This window comes from Cebidichthys violaceus, unplaced genomic scaffold (genome assembly GCF_023349555.1).
Source record: "Cebidichthys violaceus isolate CVI_PGR_0920_01 unplaced genomic scaffold, fCebVio1.0.p SCAF_2, whole genome shotgun sequence".
NCBI lineage: Eukaryota > Metazoa > Chordata > Actinopteri > Perciformes > Stichaeidae > Cebidichthys > Cebidichthys violaceus.
In genome coordinates, this window is record NW_027176372.1 from 20,206,012 (window position 1) to 20,221,677 (window position 15,666).

Genomic DNA, 15,666 nt, shown 5'->3' on the forward strand with positions numbered 1-15,666 from the left:
ATCAGGAAATAAATAAAGCAAGCAATCAGGCCATGACCTCTTATATCCATGGTGCTTCCAGCCCCCCCCCCACTCGCCCTCCTCGTCTCCGCCTCCTCCACCTCCTCCGCTGCACTCTACATAGGTTTAACTAGCTTGGATTTGCAACTAAATGTCAAGCCGGGTGTTTGGCTTTACCACAAGGCAGGTTGTTCCTCCAGTGAAAAGGAACTCGAGGATCGAGAGGAGCGAGGGAATTGGATCTTTGACACCTGTCACTTCCACTCTGCTGCACCTTGCTCCCTTGCCACACATAAGGACTTTTCATGTCACAGCTCAGCATGTTATCATGAGTGGGCACGGGGCCTGAGAAATCCAATTACTACCACTGTGTCAGACCCCTGCCATCATCCGTATGTATGCTATAGTCATGTTCCTCAAATCAGAAAAGATGGGCCTATTAGTTCCTTCTCTTTTTCCTCCAGATCAGTCTTCACCTCCATTTCAATCTGTGTGTCTTAGATAGCTGCAGCTCTTCTCGTGGACTGCCTCAACGCTGACAGTCCTCAGAGTAGCGTAGCGCGGGCTGGTGGGTGGCTAATGCTACGGACATTGCTTCTGACTGTCTGATATTAAGTGGTATCGTGGCGCATGCCTCACTGTGGTGAATAATGGAGAAGCTGGGAGAGAGTCAGCCTGCCCCCCAGATGGCAAACTGAATGGCCTTTGTGACAGGGAAATAGAAAGTGTTGGAAAGGCCTCCCTGTTGCTTTTCCTCAACACAGTGGGTATAGATCTAATGTATCACCTTGCAGCCATGGCCTCGCTGTTTTTTTTCCTCCTTTCTTTTATATGTCTCTCCTTCCTGAGTGACACTCTCTGGTTCACTGGCAAATAGGGGAGACTGTCTTTTCAAACCATGATCGGTGGTGTCCCAATGCCTCTACCCCATCTTACTGTATATGTTTCTGCATGCTGGGCTCAACCTGCCCATCACGCTACATACCATCACTCTCACCATGTTACGGTGTCCTACTTCTGGAGGTTGTTAAAATTGTCGGAAAGAGGAAGAGGGAAAAATAGACGGAAAGGGGGATAAAATGAGAGAGAGAGAGAGAGAGAGAGAGAGAGAGAGAGAGAGAGAGAGAGAGAGAGAGAGAGAGAGAGAGAGAGAGAGAGAGAGAGAGAGAGAGAGAGACGGAACCATGCTGGTGCTTCTGTGACAAGATAAAATGGAATATAAAACACATAGTCCTGGCTGACACAAAGTGAACATGACTGAATGAGAAGCCACATTATATTAATTATGTAAGGCCACTCTTTTGAGGCAAAGCTGAAGCTCGGAGAGAGAGAGAGAGAGAGAGAGAGAGAGAGAGAGAGAGAGAGAGAGAGAGAGAGAGAGAGAAAAAGAGAGAGAGGAAATCCTAAGATATTGGTATGCTGCCCGGTTGTCTGGAGCTGGACACATCGACAGGCGCTGAAGTATTGTCTTTATTTCAGATGGCTAATGGAAATGGGAAAAAAAAAATAAAAAATAAAAAATGAAAACTTTGAGAAATGTCTCTTCATGGCAAATGTGAGAATATAATGGTTTCTCACTCTAGGATGTTTATGGGTTATAGATTGTCCAAAACCATTAAATCATAAATCTATTTCTCCACACTTGCTAAGTTATGATTTTTAACTGTTGGGATAAAAAAAGTTTAGAAATCTTGGTGTTGGTGGCCCATTTTTAAATCGTGACGGACCTGTCGTTTATTAAGGTAAAGCTCCATGCCACACAAAACCACTGTTTTCCCCCTCATCATTATCATTTCCCTGACATATGCAGTTTGTATTTTCTCTGCTGCCCATTGCAATTGCTGAAAACTCACACCTAATACAATATAAGAGGGATTAATTCCTGCTGATAGCACACCTAAAATGTCAATGAAGGAATGTCTAATTTTCACTCCTGGTTTAGGTATTTAAGTGACCTCAGTGACATTTTGTTGCTCGCAGTTTTTGGCATCCGTGATCTCAGTCCATCCCTGCTCCCCCCCCCCCAACCCCATTCACAAGTGTAATTTAAGAGTCTGTTTCTGTTCCCCTTGCTTCTCCCAGACTCAAGGGTTTAGGAGCAAATTAGCTTGCTAGCTCGGTCAAGCTTAAACACAGAAACGCTGCATTTGTGCCGGTGTATTTAAAGATGTCCTCTGCCGATGCATTGTTGAGGAATCGAGCCAAGCAGACAAAAGCAAGCAAGCAGGCAGGCAGGCAAGCAGGCGGTCGGCCTGGCTGGCTGGCTGCTGGCTGGCATGGCGGAGTGGGCAGGTCTGCAACTGGGACGTCAGCGGCCTGCTGTGCTGAGTTCTGGGAGTGCATTGTATTGTTGCTGTGGGCCCGGGGCGCCAGAACACAGGTTCATTTGAAACCCATCATTAGAAGGGCAATTTGGACGCTGAGAATTGACAAGGGGGACATTTACTGTGTCATTATAGTGAAGTACATAACACCAGAGTACAACACAATGCTTCCTCTACCTTTTTATCAAAAAGCGAATGCAAAGCTGGAAAGTAAGTCATTGTGACAGTATGTGTGTTTTGCTGCTTCCCTCCATGAAAGCAGCAAAATACCTCTGAAAGAGGCAAAGGTATTATATTAATGGAACAAATCCTTTCAAAGTCGTATTCAAGAATGTCTGTTTGTTATCCATCACTTACCAAAGTGTTGATTGTGGAAAGGGTCAAGAATTGTGCCATGAAGAGCTCAATTGCCTGCTGAGCAACCAATAAATAGAATTACCCCATGTTTGCCTTTTGGACGCTTTTGAATTCCTCCCTGCATGATGTTGCCTCACAATATCCTCTTTTAAATGGAAATATATCAAATTATGTGAATAAGATGAGCTCAAGAAGCAGTTTAACATTTTTCAAATAATTTTTCATCCTTTTCTTTCATATTTCTTATGGTTGCTGAAGAAAGCACAGACGTATTCAAAGTCATTTTACAGTTCGTAGTTATCAGCTGTATTTAAATAATCCCAAACATTTAACCAAAATACACTTAATGAACCTCCTCCCATCATCATAATGCATTGATAAATATACATTTATGTTCCAACACCATTTTTGCACATGTGGTTCGGCATTTGTCGATTAAAAGTGTAACTAGAACAATTACATTTATTTGATGAGTTAAATGAAACGCATATGACTACAGCCATTACATGCGTTAAAGAATGACTGAGGATGAAAACACAATGAAGCCTGGAGGCTTATTTCTATTCTGGTCCTCTAGTGTAACACTTAAAACACCTCAAGATAAAACGACACACAACAAGACAAGTGCAGACAATGCAATCAACATGTAAACAGCAGGCGGCAGGGTAGCTACGTCAACATGCTCTTATCCTCTTGATCATAAAAAAGTTACACATTTAAAATATTGAATATGCGGCGTAATACTTTGCAGACATTTATTTAAGGCCACTTCAAACATGCTCTGGGAAGTGCTCAGTTTCAGATTTGTGGTCCGATTATCTCACTGTGCTGCTATGCTAAAGAGACACGATGATGTTTTATCCTAAGTGCTGTATTTTTTTCATATTCTCCCACCACATCCAACTGTACAGCCACATCCCTAACACTGTGAAATAGCTTTTTGGCCGTGCTGCAGAAGAATGTGTAGGCAACAACAGGAGAAGTTTGCTCTAAGGTCCGTGATTTCAGAAAGTTTGGTCTGAGGCTACTTTTTCAACATATTGATCAGGAAGCACAACCTTTTCTCTACCAAACATGACACTGGATTGGCAGTGTGGTTGAACAGCCGCCCTCCGTTCAGGCAGACATGATACCGGTCTTCCTGCAGGCTTTCTGATATTCCAAGTTCAGCCTCATGCAGCCAGGCTTAGGTATCTGTGCCTTTTTGTGCCTGGGTTAAATCCAGTCCAGATTGACTGTTGAGAGGGTTAAACAGTCACTGACCCATCTAGTGTATGAAACCAGGGCATGAATTATGGTCTAAAAAAAAAAAAAAATGCAGCTCACACGAAGGTCTGACCGCAGTAAATCCTGCCCCTCCAAGCGTTGCACATGTCACGATAGAAGCCAAAGGTAATGCTTCTGCAACCCCTAGGAGCCAGTGATGGTAGGAGTGAGCACAGTAAGGTGAGAGAATCCCCTCAGCAAGCATTGTTACGTATAGTATTTGTTGCCGGGGTGTCTGATGCCAGCCCACCCATGCATGTCATCATGACAACCAGCTCGCATCGTTTCCACTACATCAAGCAGTCCATTGGCTAGCGGTCCTGCTTTTGAACAAAACAGTACTCTTGCGATGACATAGTGATTTATAAAACAGCGAAGCGATTGCTTTTTTTTTTTTGTCTTCTTCTTCTTCTTCTTCTTCTTCTTCTTCTTACCGCTGCTGTTACACAGCTGTTAAACAGATGCTGTTTGTACCAATTTAGAAGCTAGTGCATTGTTTGTCAACACCAGTTTGGAAATTCATTCTTTATACCAGGACCTGCTGTAGAATGCACAGGCTGGGCTGCTGGGCCAGCAGCGAGGGAGGGGATGCACACAGAGGAGGTAAACATTTGCGGAATTTGGCTTGAGCTGTTGCTTGCCTCTAAAACAGACACTGACAAGCGTTTGTAAAGAATTGCGACCGTAAGAGTGGCTCAGAATTAAGTTAACTTGCCATTTTGTATCGGCTTTTGGGAGGACACGGGCTGGCCCGGTGGAAGTGACAAAGTGTCAGACGCTCTCTGCGGTGCTGGATGGATTAGACAGTGAATTTGCTCTTGATAAATTGAGTGGTACTAATGCTCAGAAATAGAACCAGTGCCACATGAACCCCTGGCTCCACCAGCCGTACGACAGCGCTAACAAGGCCGCTCCCGTTCGTGTAATTTCCTCGACGATTAATATGTGAATGGAAGAGGAGATGGAATTCTGGTCAGATATGGCAGAAATGAGAGATTTATTTAATTACAGCGATGTACGTGAGACAGCAGTACTGGTGAGTTGAAAAAGAGGAGGATAGAAGGAGGAGAAGTATAAAGGATTGGCTTGTGCGGGGAGCTGCGAGGGATGAATCTGGGGGTGTCGAGGGGTGTGTGTGTGGGGGGGGGGGGGGGGGGGGGGGGGGTGTAGCTTGATGCGACTGAACCAGATGCTGTGGGGAGAAGGAGAGGACTCGGTGCTGTGTCGAGAATGATGGCTTGCGTGGCGCAGTAAGGGTGCCCCTCTACTGTTTGTAAAAACAAGACCATCACACTCCATCTTGCCGCTCCCGCAGGAGCCAGGCCTCCAGGCTGATTTATGGCCCACAGACTGAATTGGCTGGCTGGGATGACAGCAGTGCTTGGACTCTCCCCGGTGAGTAGTGTGGGAGGCTGCTCGGCCAAGTCTCAGCCTCAGCTGGCCGTAGAACTGCCCTTTGCGGTAGTTAGGGCTGACTGCATGTTAAGCTCCCATCCCCAGCGTTAGGATCAGGCTTCGGTGTCTTGAGCGCCAACCATTCGCAGACCGTCGTCCTCGGTTCCGCTGGTGCCATGGTTTTCTGAATTTCTCCTCCCCTGTGATACTTCCATCGGCTCCTGCATCACAGGCCCCCGTCAAGACTCTGTAGTAACAATTTAGATTTAATCAGTCTTTGCCATGTGACTGCCAGGATGGAAAATTAATATGGAGAGCAATTAGAAAACAGCCATCTTACTGTCAAAGACACACCAAGATGAGAGCAGAAGAGTGGATAGCATTTTAGCAGCAAATGAAATTCTTCTGTGCACCACTCAGACATGCCAGGCTGTCCTCAGAAAGGGTCATCGGGACTGAGGTCTCACGTATTTAACTTTCTGTAGATCGAACTTCTTCGTATTTTTTTGTATCAGTCCTCTCCCACAGCATTTAAAAAAAAAGACTTAAAGCATAATGTTAGAGCTCCTTCAATCACCAGAGCTCAATAATTGTCATCTCAGACTATAGACAAGCAATATTTGATAGATTGCTACTCTCGTTATATGAATAATTTATGTCATATGTATTGAATGTGTTATGTTGTTCATTCTGTACACATGACATCTATTGCACTTCTGTCCATCCTGGGAGAAGGATCTCTCCTCTGTTGCTCTCCCTAAGGGTTCTTCATTTTTTCCTTTTTTGGGGGAGTTTTTCCTGTTCTGATGCGAGGGTCCCGGGACAGAGGCTGTCTCGTATGTGTACAGATTGTAAAGCCCTCTGAGGCAAATTTGTGATTTATCATTTTGGGCTATACTAAATAAATTGATAGGGTTTAATACAGACAGTGAGGAAAGAACAGGAAAGCAAGGGAAATCATTAAATTCTATGCGGGCTACAAAAAAAAAAAGCATATCAAGGTTTAAATTGCTTTAAATGATTTGCTTTCATAACTACATTGTACTGCCAGGCTGTCTCTTCAGGGGTGCGTTTTTTTTTTTTTCATATGACAAACAGAATCAGGACATCCATTGTTACCGCTACAACAAAAATGTCAGTATACAGAGGAAATACAAAAAAGTAGTTTAAGCCAAAAGTGGCAGACATTCTTTGTAAAAATGATTTATCGTGCCACGCTGCTGTTCCAAATTCTTTTTAGGGTTCATCATGCTGTAAAACCAAACTGACTGAATTGTGTCGCACAGCAAGCCCCCATCGCCTTGTGGCTCGTGTTAAACTAAGAAATAGGAAATGAAGATTGTGTCACCTGAATCTGGTTTCACATAAACCCAACCCCCGTTCTCTGGCCCTCAAATCTGGCTTTCTGTTTTATTGTGGCCGCTTACACTCATTTTATAGGATTACATCATTGTTTCCAACCTTGAGGCTGTGTGAACTAATTTTGGAGGGAGAAGCGCCTGTGTTTTCCAAGCCGGGCTCTGTGTGTTAGCCAAGCAGGACGCAAAATAGCTGGCGAAAGCTCAGGGAGTTTTTTTCGGGAGTTGCCTCTCTCACTGAACACATCCCTTCCCCTTTTGTGTCAGGGGATTTTACTCTTTTGCTGATTCCTCTTTTTTTTGCTACATTAGCAACAAACAAATATCACCTCCAGCTGTATGACATGAAGGGATCATTATATGCGGTACGCAGGGGTAAATTGAGCAATGAGCTTGTCAGGTTGCGGTGATCCCCGTGCCGAAGCTGAAGATTCTGTCTGCTGTGACTGGAAGTTAAGACGCCTTCATCTGATTGAGGGAAGGAGACAGGATTGACTCGGCTGCATAGTAGGCGGCAGACGCGAGTTGGAATGGCAGGGAACGTGTGGGTTTTCTCCCCGCGCTGATGCAAAGTGATGCGATTCGAGGTAACTACAAACAGAAAAACATGACCGGCATTATCAGGAGAATTTGGCTTTTGCATTTGAAGTGGCAATATTTATTATTCTCCAAAACCATGCGCATCAGTACATACATATTTAAAGTGCTCCCCAGTGCCTTTGCCAGTCTTTGGACCTTTTATTCAGTATTAAATCACATCATGTCTGATTTGATAGCAGCTCTGTGCTACTTGGTACACGGATATTTATTTTTTTGACTTCCAATAGACTGTTTGTATCTTAAATGCGGAGCCACTGGAAAAACAGAGGCAGCCTCCACCTCCCGATGGAGCTCCCTCAGTAATTAATAGGTATTAAACCGTAGATAAGAAATGTTCCCAATGACATCCTGCTCTGTACTGTACTGTACGTCTGCTCATGGAACGGATTGGCAGGCTTATTTTCCTGAAGACTTTGAATACACACTCACAGCAGGAGAAGGCGTCACTGTCTTCTGTTCTGTTCGTTTTGACTTACAAACCTAAGCACCACTGTCAAAGCCGTTAATTCATCTCTTACCATTGCAGTGTGCTTGCTCATTTATTTTTTTTGGAATAGGAAGAGATTGTGTTTTGTTAGAGGTCAATGGCCTGTCACTTTTTTTATTCAAATTTTGTCTCTTCCACTTTTTGTGGGTCTTTTAAAGCAACATCTGCGTTTTATGAAGCTCTGAGATGAGGCAGGATGTGTGAGTGTTAATGGCACTTGGCTTTCATAACAATGCCATTTACAACCCGGTTGCTCTCCAATAGACCCCTAAAGGAAAGGCGAGAAAAAAAAAACGGCATTCACTGCATATGCATGCTCTGCTAAGTAGAGAGCGTACAACTTGTTTATATGTCTTTGTGCCTAGAGGCTTTTCATGCTTTAGAAAGTGCTGCAGGCTATAGAAAAAAAAAAAGCCAAAAGTATTTAGAGGAAATTGCAGTCATAAGCAAGATGCTTGTAAATCTTTAATCAGCGCAGAAAAAAAGACTCTGCTTCATCAAACAAGTCAAAAATGATTTGGGGAGACATTTTTACATTACTAAATGGAATGAAGTGAAATGTGTACGTTTGAATTTACATTACGACTTTCAAATGCATATTACATACAGAGTTTTTTAATGCCAGCAAGTGCTAAGATTTCCAAATATACTTCACATTACTATTATGGCATCTGTATTGTTAACAATGGCATCAAAAAAAAAAGGGGTAAGTTCAAAATACAATTGATGATAAAGCAGCTACATAGATTTAAAAAAAGAACACGGGATTTGAAAGGTAATCTAGTGTGTGGGCATGTTGTGTTTTTTTTGTTATATTATTCATCGCGCTCCATTATGTTCCTGGTACCTGGTAAAGACTTTCGTAAAGACTTTTGATTACATTATTACATTCTGATTGGATCCCTTTTCTTTAAACAAAACCCCCAGCTTCATGCCTTTTGTCTCCTTGATTGCCGCTGGTGCAGTCCCTTGGACCAATCAGCGTTCATGCAAATTTACATACATACAAGAGTGGAAAATGTATTCAATTTGCTCATTCTTTCCTTTTGGCCTCATAAGATGATTTTAACTGTATAGAGATTTTTTTTTTTTTTTTTTTATAAAACTGCCTGTTTCATGCTGCAGTCTGGATAATGGGGACGATAGTGTGTAATGATATTTCATAAAGCTGATGTTTTTACACAGAAAGAATTCCTATAAGATGTTAACTTTGTAATTGTAGACTACATTTGAGCGATTACAATGTCGTCCCTTGTGAGGAAGAGGAGGTCCCAGTCTGCATTTATTGAGGAGAAAGCCAGGTCTGTGTGTGTGTGTGTGTGTGTGTGTGTGTGTCAGTGTGCGTATCTGCAGCTAGACACAAACACGATCAAAGGAAGCTAATTCTGTGCCGCCTCTGTTTCTCTACGAAGCGCTCATGTGGACATCGGTCACTCACGCTTTTCTTCTTCTTCTTTTTTTTTTGGCGTTGTGATGGTGTTGATTTTCTTTCCTTCAAGCATGATGATTCCTCCAGAACTCCATCTCCCGTATTTGGGTTCAAACAGCCCACCACACCCTGTACTCATGCATCCAGTCATTTAGTCGCCACGTTATCTGTCGCTCTCATCAGATTATACTTTATGAGGGACAGCTCTGGCATATCTGTCCCTGAAAAGCCCGTCTCCAATCTTTAAATATCGATCCCCAGGGTCTAAGCAGAGGTGCCTCTCATGAGTGCAGGAAAGAAGGGAGAAAAACAGATCATTAGTGATTTTAATTAGGTGATCTGTCAAGCTGCGATTGCCAGATGTAAGCGTATGCATTTGGGTCGATGGCAATCCCTCTCACAATCCCCTCTTGTCACCTTGGGCCTCTGAAAAGGAGGATGGCTCTTGCTAGGAGTGAAACAAGCGGTAGGGGAGCGCAGAAATGTGTCAGTGCGCATCTCCGCAGCAGCTTCTTTCTCGAGATCGGAGCAGGTGGAAAACACGGCACAGTGGCATTGAGAGATGTGGGAATTGTTATGTTTTCTAGGGCTGAATCATTTTGGAAGTGTGCATCTTTCTTAACAGATTCCTAGAATCAAGCTTTTTCAGCAATTGTCGTGTACGTGAAATTAAACCAACGGGAAAAACGTAATTACAGAATCTCAGTATGAGTGAGAGAGAGAGAGAGAGAGAGAGAGAGAGAGAGAGAGATTTTTGTTGTTGTCATAACAAGGCAAAAACTGTCTTGAAAGTCCTTCCCCTCCAACACAACAAAGTAGGAAAGAGTGCAGTTATACCGACTCAGGCGAATCTTTTTTTTCACTCCGCCGTTAAACATCATTACATATTTATAACACGGCGCCAGATGACAGAGACAGAGAGGAAGAGAGAGATGAACCAGGCAACAACACCGCAACTCGTCTGGTGTCTCTCTCCGCGAGATATCTGATTGCACTGTTTAAACCTGCCTTTCATCTAGTGTTGCGACAGAAAACCCAATTATACAAGAGTTGCAAATGGACTTTTGATTTAACAATACATAATTTAATTGGCATATTAGAAGTGCCCAAACCATCCCCAGCTCTAGTTATCAGTGTGATGGTAGCTGTGTGTTAACGGGGCTGCAGTCTTGAGCGGAGGCAGGAATGCATTGCAAGTGAAAGCAAATCATTCAGACATGTTTAACTTGGGCTGTTTTGATTGAAACAGAATGCAGCATTTATTTTCATTTAGTTATTCTTATTATTATTTCATGACCGGTTTGACTTACTTAAATCAAATCAAGGCCACGTGAAGGAAAAACTGTTTGAGATCTGTGTGCAAATGAGTGTAAAAGTTGAACATGAAGCTGGTTTTTACGGACAAATGTAACAATCTTGTTTTCCTCTTTCTCTTGTGTCGCCACAGATCCCAGCGAAGGCTTTCACTGCCAGGACGAGTGTCGCATCCTCGGCCACTCTGACCGCTGTTGGATGCCTCGCGTCCCCATCCCGGCGCGTGCCAAGTCGCCCGAGCACGGCCGCAATGTCATCGCTCTGTCTATCGAGGCCACCACAGTGGACGTGCCCCACTACGAGGACGGCACCACCAAGAGGACTTTTGCCACCTTCGGCAAGGATGGGCCCGAGGACGTGGAACGGGGAGAGTTAAAGGGGAAGCGGACTCAGGAGTCTCAGGTGTGTAGCCCCAAGGCCAACGGAGGGGCCGTCCGCGAAGCTGGCAACGGGCGCGAGGCGGCCAGCCCCATCACTTCCCCCGTGCACCTGAAGAGCCCGCTGTCCAAGCCGTCATCTGCCTACAACACGCTGAAATGCCGCGACGCGGAGCGAATCGCCAACCACAGCCTGCTGCGGCAGCCTGAGGGGAAGGACAGTGAGCCAGCTGTCAGGGAGATCAACACGCTTCTCCACGATGGCCGAGACAAGGAATCCCCCAGCAGCAAGCGCCTGAAGGACATTGTGCTCTAGCGAGCTCCTCTGTGACACAAACCAACATTCATACAACACACACACACACACACGCCGTGTAAACTCACATATATGTACCCCGCAACAGCTGTGTGTACAAAGAAGAAAGTCAGGCTGTGGAAGTAGAGAGACACACCCATTTGCAGTACACACTATTCAAGAACCAGCGCGTGCTGAGGATGATGAACTGTAATATGCTGCGGCTAGTCGTGTGCTCGAGCCGAGGTAGTGGATGTGGCTTTGTTGTAGTCGCAGTACTTTTTCCTTGTTTGCTTTTTGTTCAGTTTCTTTCTATCAGTCTGCAATGAGTGGACAGGCAGGTCACTGTTGACTGCATGGACATGCCCAGTGGACCTCTACAGCACTTGCGCCAAAGCGGGACACTGCGTGTTTGGACACCTGAGAGGCCAATTCATGAGTACAGTTATGCCTTTTGAACTACTTTTTATATCACAAACTGATATTTGCCTTCTTTGGTTTTGCAGTTTGTTCTAGCTGCCAAAATCGCTCTTTGTTCCTTTGTATAGTGAGCTCCATCAATGTAATAAACGACATACACAGGATTCATCTAAAAATATTCCCAATTTACTCCTTCAACAGGTTGCAGTGCGTTCAGGGGAAGGTCTCATTTGCCTCTTTCCCTGACTAATAAGACAAACTTTCTCTGCGTATCCCTGAGGACATCCCAGTGTCATCAGACTGTGAGGTCTTTACAGTATTTATATTTTATCGAGGACGGAGCTAAACGAACTCTCGCTATCTGCCCAGCCGTTCTGAACACTGGAAGTGGGACAGACGGATCCTTGTGTTTTAAATTGAGTTGTATGAAAAAAAAAAAGACTTTTTGAAATCTCCTGTGCCCAACCTTGATTGTAGCCAGTGGAGCACAAATTAGAACATTGTGCTCTGGTCTTGTACTTTTTTTGACTTTTGACTATGGGGCTAGGATAGAAGGGATCGTCACTCATGTCTTGCTATGTGAAACTCTCTATAGGGTTTACTATTATCATTTTTAATAACCTGTTGTTATGTGACAATCCCTTTAATGTTTTGTTTCAAGAGAAAAAAACAAATAAACATTGGTGTTCAACTGAAGCTACAGTAGCGTTTGTTACACAAACACAAAAATAAAAAAAAAACATATATGCCAAAATATATTTTATAAATAATTTAAAAATGTATAATGAGAATATTTAATGCTGTGTAGTTATTTTATGAGTAAGTTATACTTGAAATTAACTTGCTTCTGTTCATTTGTCTTTTGCTTTTATATTGAATCTGATTTGTTTTTTTATTTTCAAAATGAACTTGGATTCTTTTTTTGTTTACTGTGTGACCCCTGGCAACTGTTGCAGTCTACCTTGTTGTAAAGAGTTTCTTATTGGTCAGTTCTTGTGCCATCAAGTTTCTGTGTGGGCTACTAGAAAATGTAAAAAGACAAAAAAAAAAAAACCAACAACAAAAAAAGCGATATCAGCACCAACATTAGTGTGTCAGTTCAACGAGCTTAGAGTGAGATAGCAAAAGAAACCAAAAAAGATGCAAACAAAACCTTAACAATTGCAAGATGTTGCTTAATTTTAGAATCTAAGGAGGAGAAAGAACGGCTCCCAGTGTTCGCCATGCTGGTCACAGGGTTCCACCGATTTTTATCAGTCTAATCGAGTCGCCTTTCCTCTTGGGCCAAACCCAGTTTAAACGAGACTTTTTCAGCCTCAGTCGAGGGCATTCGTACGCGAAGACTAGCTTTGCTCAGCACTGCTGTCAACCCTGCGCCATCTGTGTTCAGCTGATCTCAAAGATAAGGTTCAGACCAGAGCGGTATAAACAGGGCTTTCCCCTCCTACGAGCGCCACACAACAGACTGGATGGAATCATGTTTGAACAAACTAAGGTCTTGGAAGAACCGTGTTGCACATCAGCAATGTGGTTTTATGTTGCTTTGCAGTAAACTATGTACAATGTGGAAAAATATGAATGAAAATTGACAAATTGCATACAACAAACTAGATCTTGTAGCTGAATGTTTTGCTGGTCTCACCCATGGCTTCTGGCAACATGAAAATCGGAATAATCACTGAATGTATACAGCAGCTTATAATTAAACTATTAAATGTCCTCTGCTTTGTTTCATTGTCGTTACTCAATACAAGTTTAAAGTTTTTTTTGTGTAAAGAAGTATTCAATTATACTGGAGCTATTTTTCATTTTTTTTGGGGCTCATTTGTGGAAACGGTTTCCAGGCGTCATTCCTCTGGATGGGCGTTTCCTTTGGCAGCAATCTGCCTACAAAGATCGACTCCGTACGCCGCATGGTTTGAATCAAGATGCTGAGTAACACATTCACGGAGTCAAAAGAAAGTACATTGTCAAACAAGCGACAGCTAACAATGTCTGCCGCACAGCTGGCCAGCTGTCTGTGTGGCTCATCGATATATATAAAGAGTGACTGTTTGAAAATAAGTCTTTTGACTTCACTATTTTTAGTGCCTGTCCACACAGATATTGCACCAATCAAACTGCCTGTACTAACATTGAATAAGGGTGCGCTGTTGCAGCAGAGAAAGGAATCATACTTTCATTTAAACTTTTTGAGCCAAAAACAAAAACCAAGGACATTTATAAAACTAATTTGAAATTCATTTGACTTAACGTCTGCATTTAATGCGCACTAAAATTACCGTTGATTAACTCGAATAATCTGCAAACCAGAAATGTGTGTGTGTGTGTGTGTGTGTGTGTGTGTGTGTGCTATAACAGAATGCATCATCTTCCATTTTGAACTAGATTTAGGTCTGCCATAATACATTTACAATCTGTAATATGATGGATGTGAAAGCCTAAGAACAGTTATCGAAAACAGCATGATAACACGTGGAGTGATGTCTATTCTATTTGTCATGATAAAATGGAAATTAACAGTTTGAGTGGAGGCTGGCTGCAACTCTGCATTAATATTCCATGCATTCGCTGTTGCTCTTTCCCATTATTCCCGAAGCAGACCTTTGGGAACGGTCCAACAAGTGAGGTGAGTGTGCGCTAGTGTCTGTTTCTGATGGTGGTGCTCTTTTCATTTGCTGGATGGGGGTCACACATGTCATTTTTGAGACATTTCACGTCTCCAAATGTCTCTCGAAACACTACAACACAGACGCTGATCGGGACCATGTAGCCTGTCATTGGGACTCACATTCGGCTGGTTGTTAATGCGCTTTCACAGTCAACAGAATGATGTCATTACAGCACCAGATCCCACTTGAACTATTGATCTATTAGTCGACTTTGAGTGGAAGGGTCTCAAAGCTATGAAGTAAGTTGAGAGGCAAGACAGAGCCTGATTCTTCCTCTGCTAGTCTGCAACAATTTCTGTGACATTTCCACTCAATAAAGGCTCCACTTTTCACCTCCCCCATGAACACATCTTTCTCTTGAGTAAGTTTGTATGGATTGATGAGGAGAAGCAGAGAGTAGATGTCGAGCAGGACACATTCCAGCACTGTAGACAGAGAAAAAAGGGAAACGAGTGGAGGGGGGGGGGGGGGGGGGGGACACACAGCTGCCCCCTATGATAAGAAAAAGAGGTTGGCTTCATTTCTATAATTAATTTGCCATTCCCTCTATACCCTCTGGTGGAGCCAACATGAAAGCTGGTCTGAAAGCGCATTCGCTAACACATCCATTAGTCTATAAGGAGGATCTTGTTTCTTCCAGCTAAGTTCTCATCTCATGGGCAATACCACTATTTTGCCCCACTCATATGAGTTACACATGCCCATTCAGTAGAGTTTAGACCCCTGGGTCTCCGTAACAAACTCGCCTGAGCTGAAGGTACTGGCTCCGACCGAAGGAGGGAAAAAAACTGCATTTTAAAGAAGCCCGGCTCATAATCATTAACCTTAAAAACTAACTTCGTAGCACAATATTCTTTCAAACCTATTATTAAAAAACTTTGTCTTCCATATCAACAGTATCCCCCAGGGTCAAACCTTATTTGCAATGCAGAAACCATATTTGTAAATCCCTAAAATGGTGCTTATCCACACATATTTAATTACTTCTGATTCATGGTGGTCATGGAGAATATTCTCTTTTACAGGCGAGATTTATATCAAAGGTTACCAGGACACACATCCTATTAACATCCTATTAATGTTTCAATTATAATTTTGCAGAATGGTGAGCGGGGGAATCAGAGAACAATTAAAATGATTTATTTCTGACACAGACATGCATTGAAAAAAGAGCAGGAGGAGGGCCTGCAGCCTTGCATTCCTTCAATGCAAAATAGTTTGTCGCCAGTTCTTTAGAGTGAGACCAACCCCCAATCAGAACCACTGATCTCTGTCGCTCTAGTGACCTCATTCTATCAAAAGGCTTGCAGCTGCTCCTGCCTCATTATGACCAACTCCTTTTCACTAACCTCTGGTAGGGGGTTCACTACGG

At 43.2% G+C, this 15,666-nt stretch overlaps 1 protein-coding gene across 4 annotated transcripts in view; it reads left to right on the forward strand.

Annotated features, from left to right (window-relative positions):
- Positions 1-13,341, forward strand: part of pcdh19 (protocadherin 19) — a 55,800-nt gene extending 42,459 nt beyond the window's left edge. For all 4 annotated transcript variants that reach the window (XM_068715124.1, XM_068715126.1, XM_068715125.1 and 1 more), the window contains exon 5: positions 10,664-13,341. In XM_068715124.1, the coding sequence (XP_068571225.1) occupies positions 10,664-11,223 (560 nt within the window). In that variant the 3' untranslated portion in view covers positions 11,224-13,341. The remainder of the gene's footprint in view (positions 1-10,663) is intronic.
- The last annotated feature ends 2,325 nt before the right edge of the window (positions 13,342-15,666 follow it).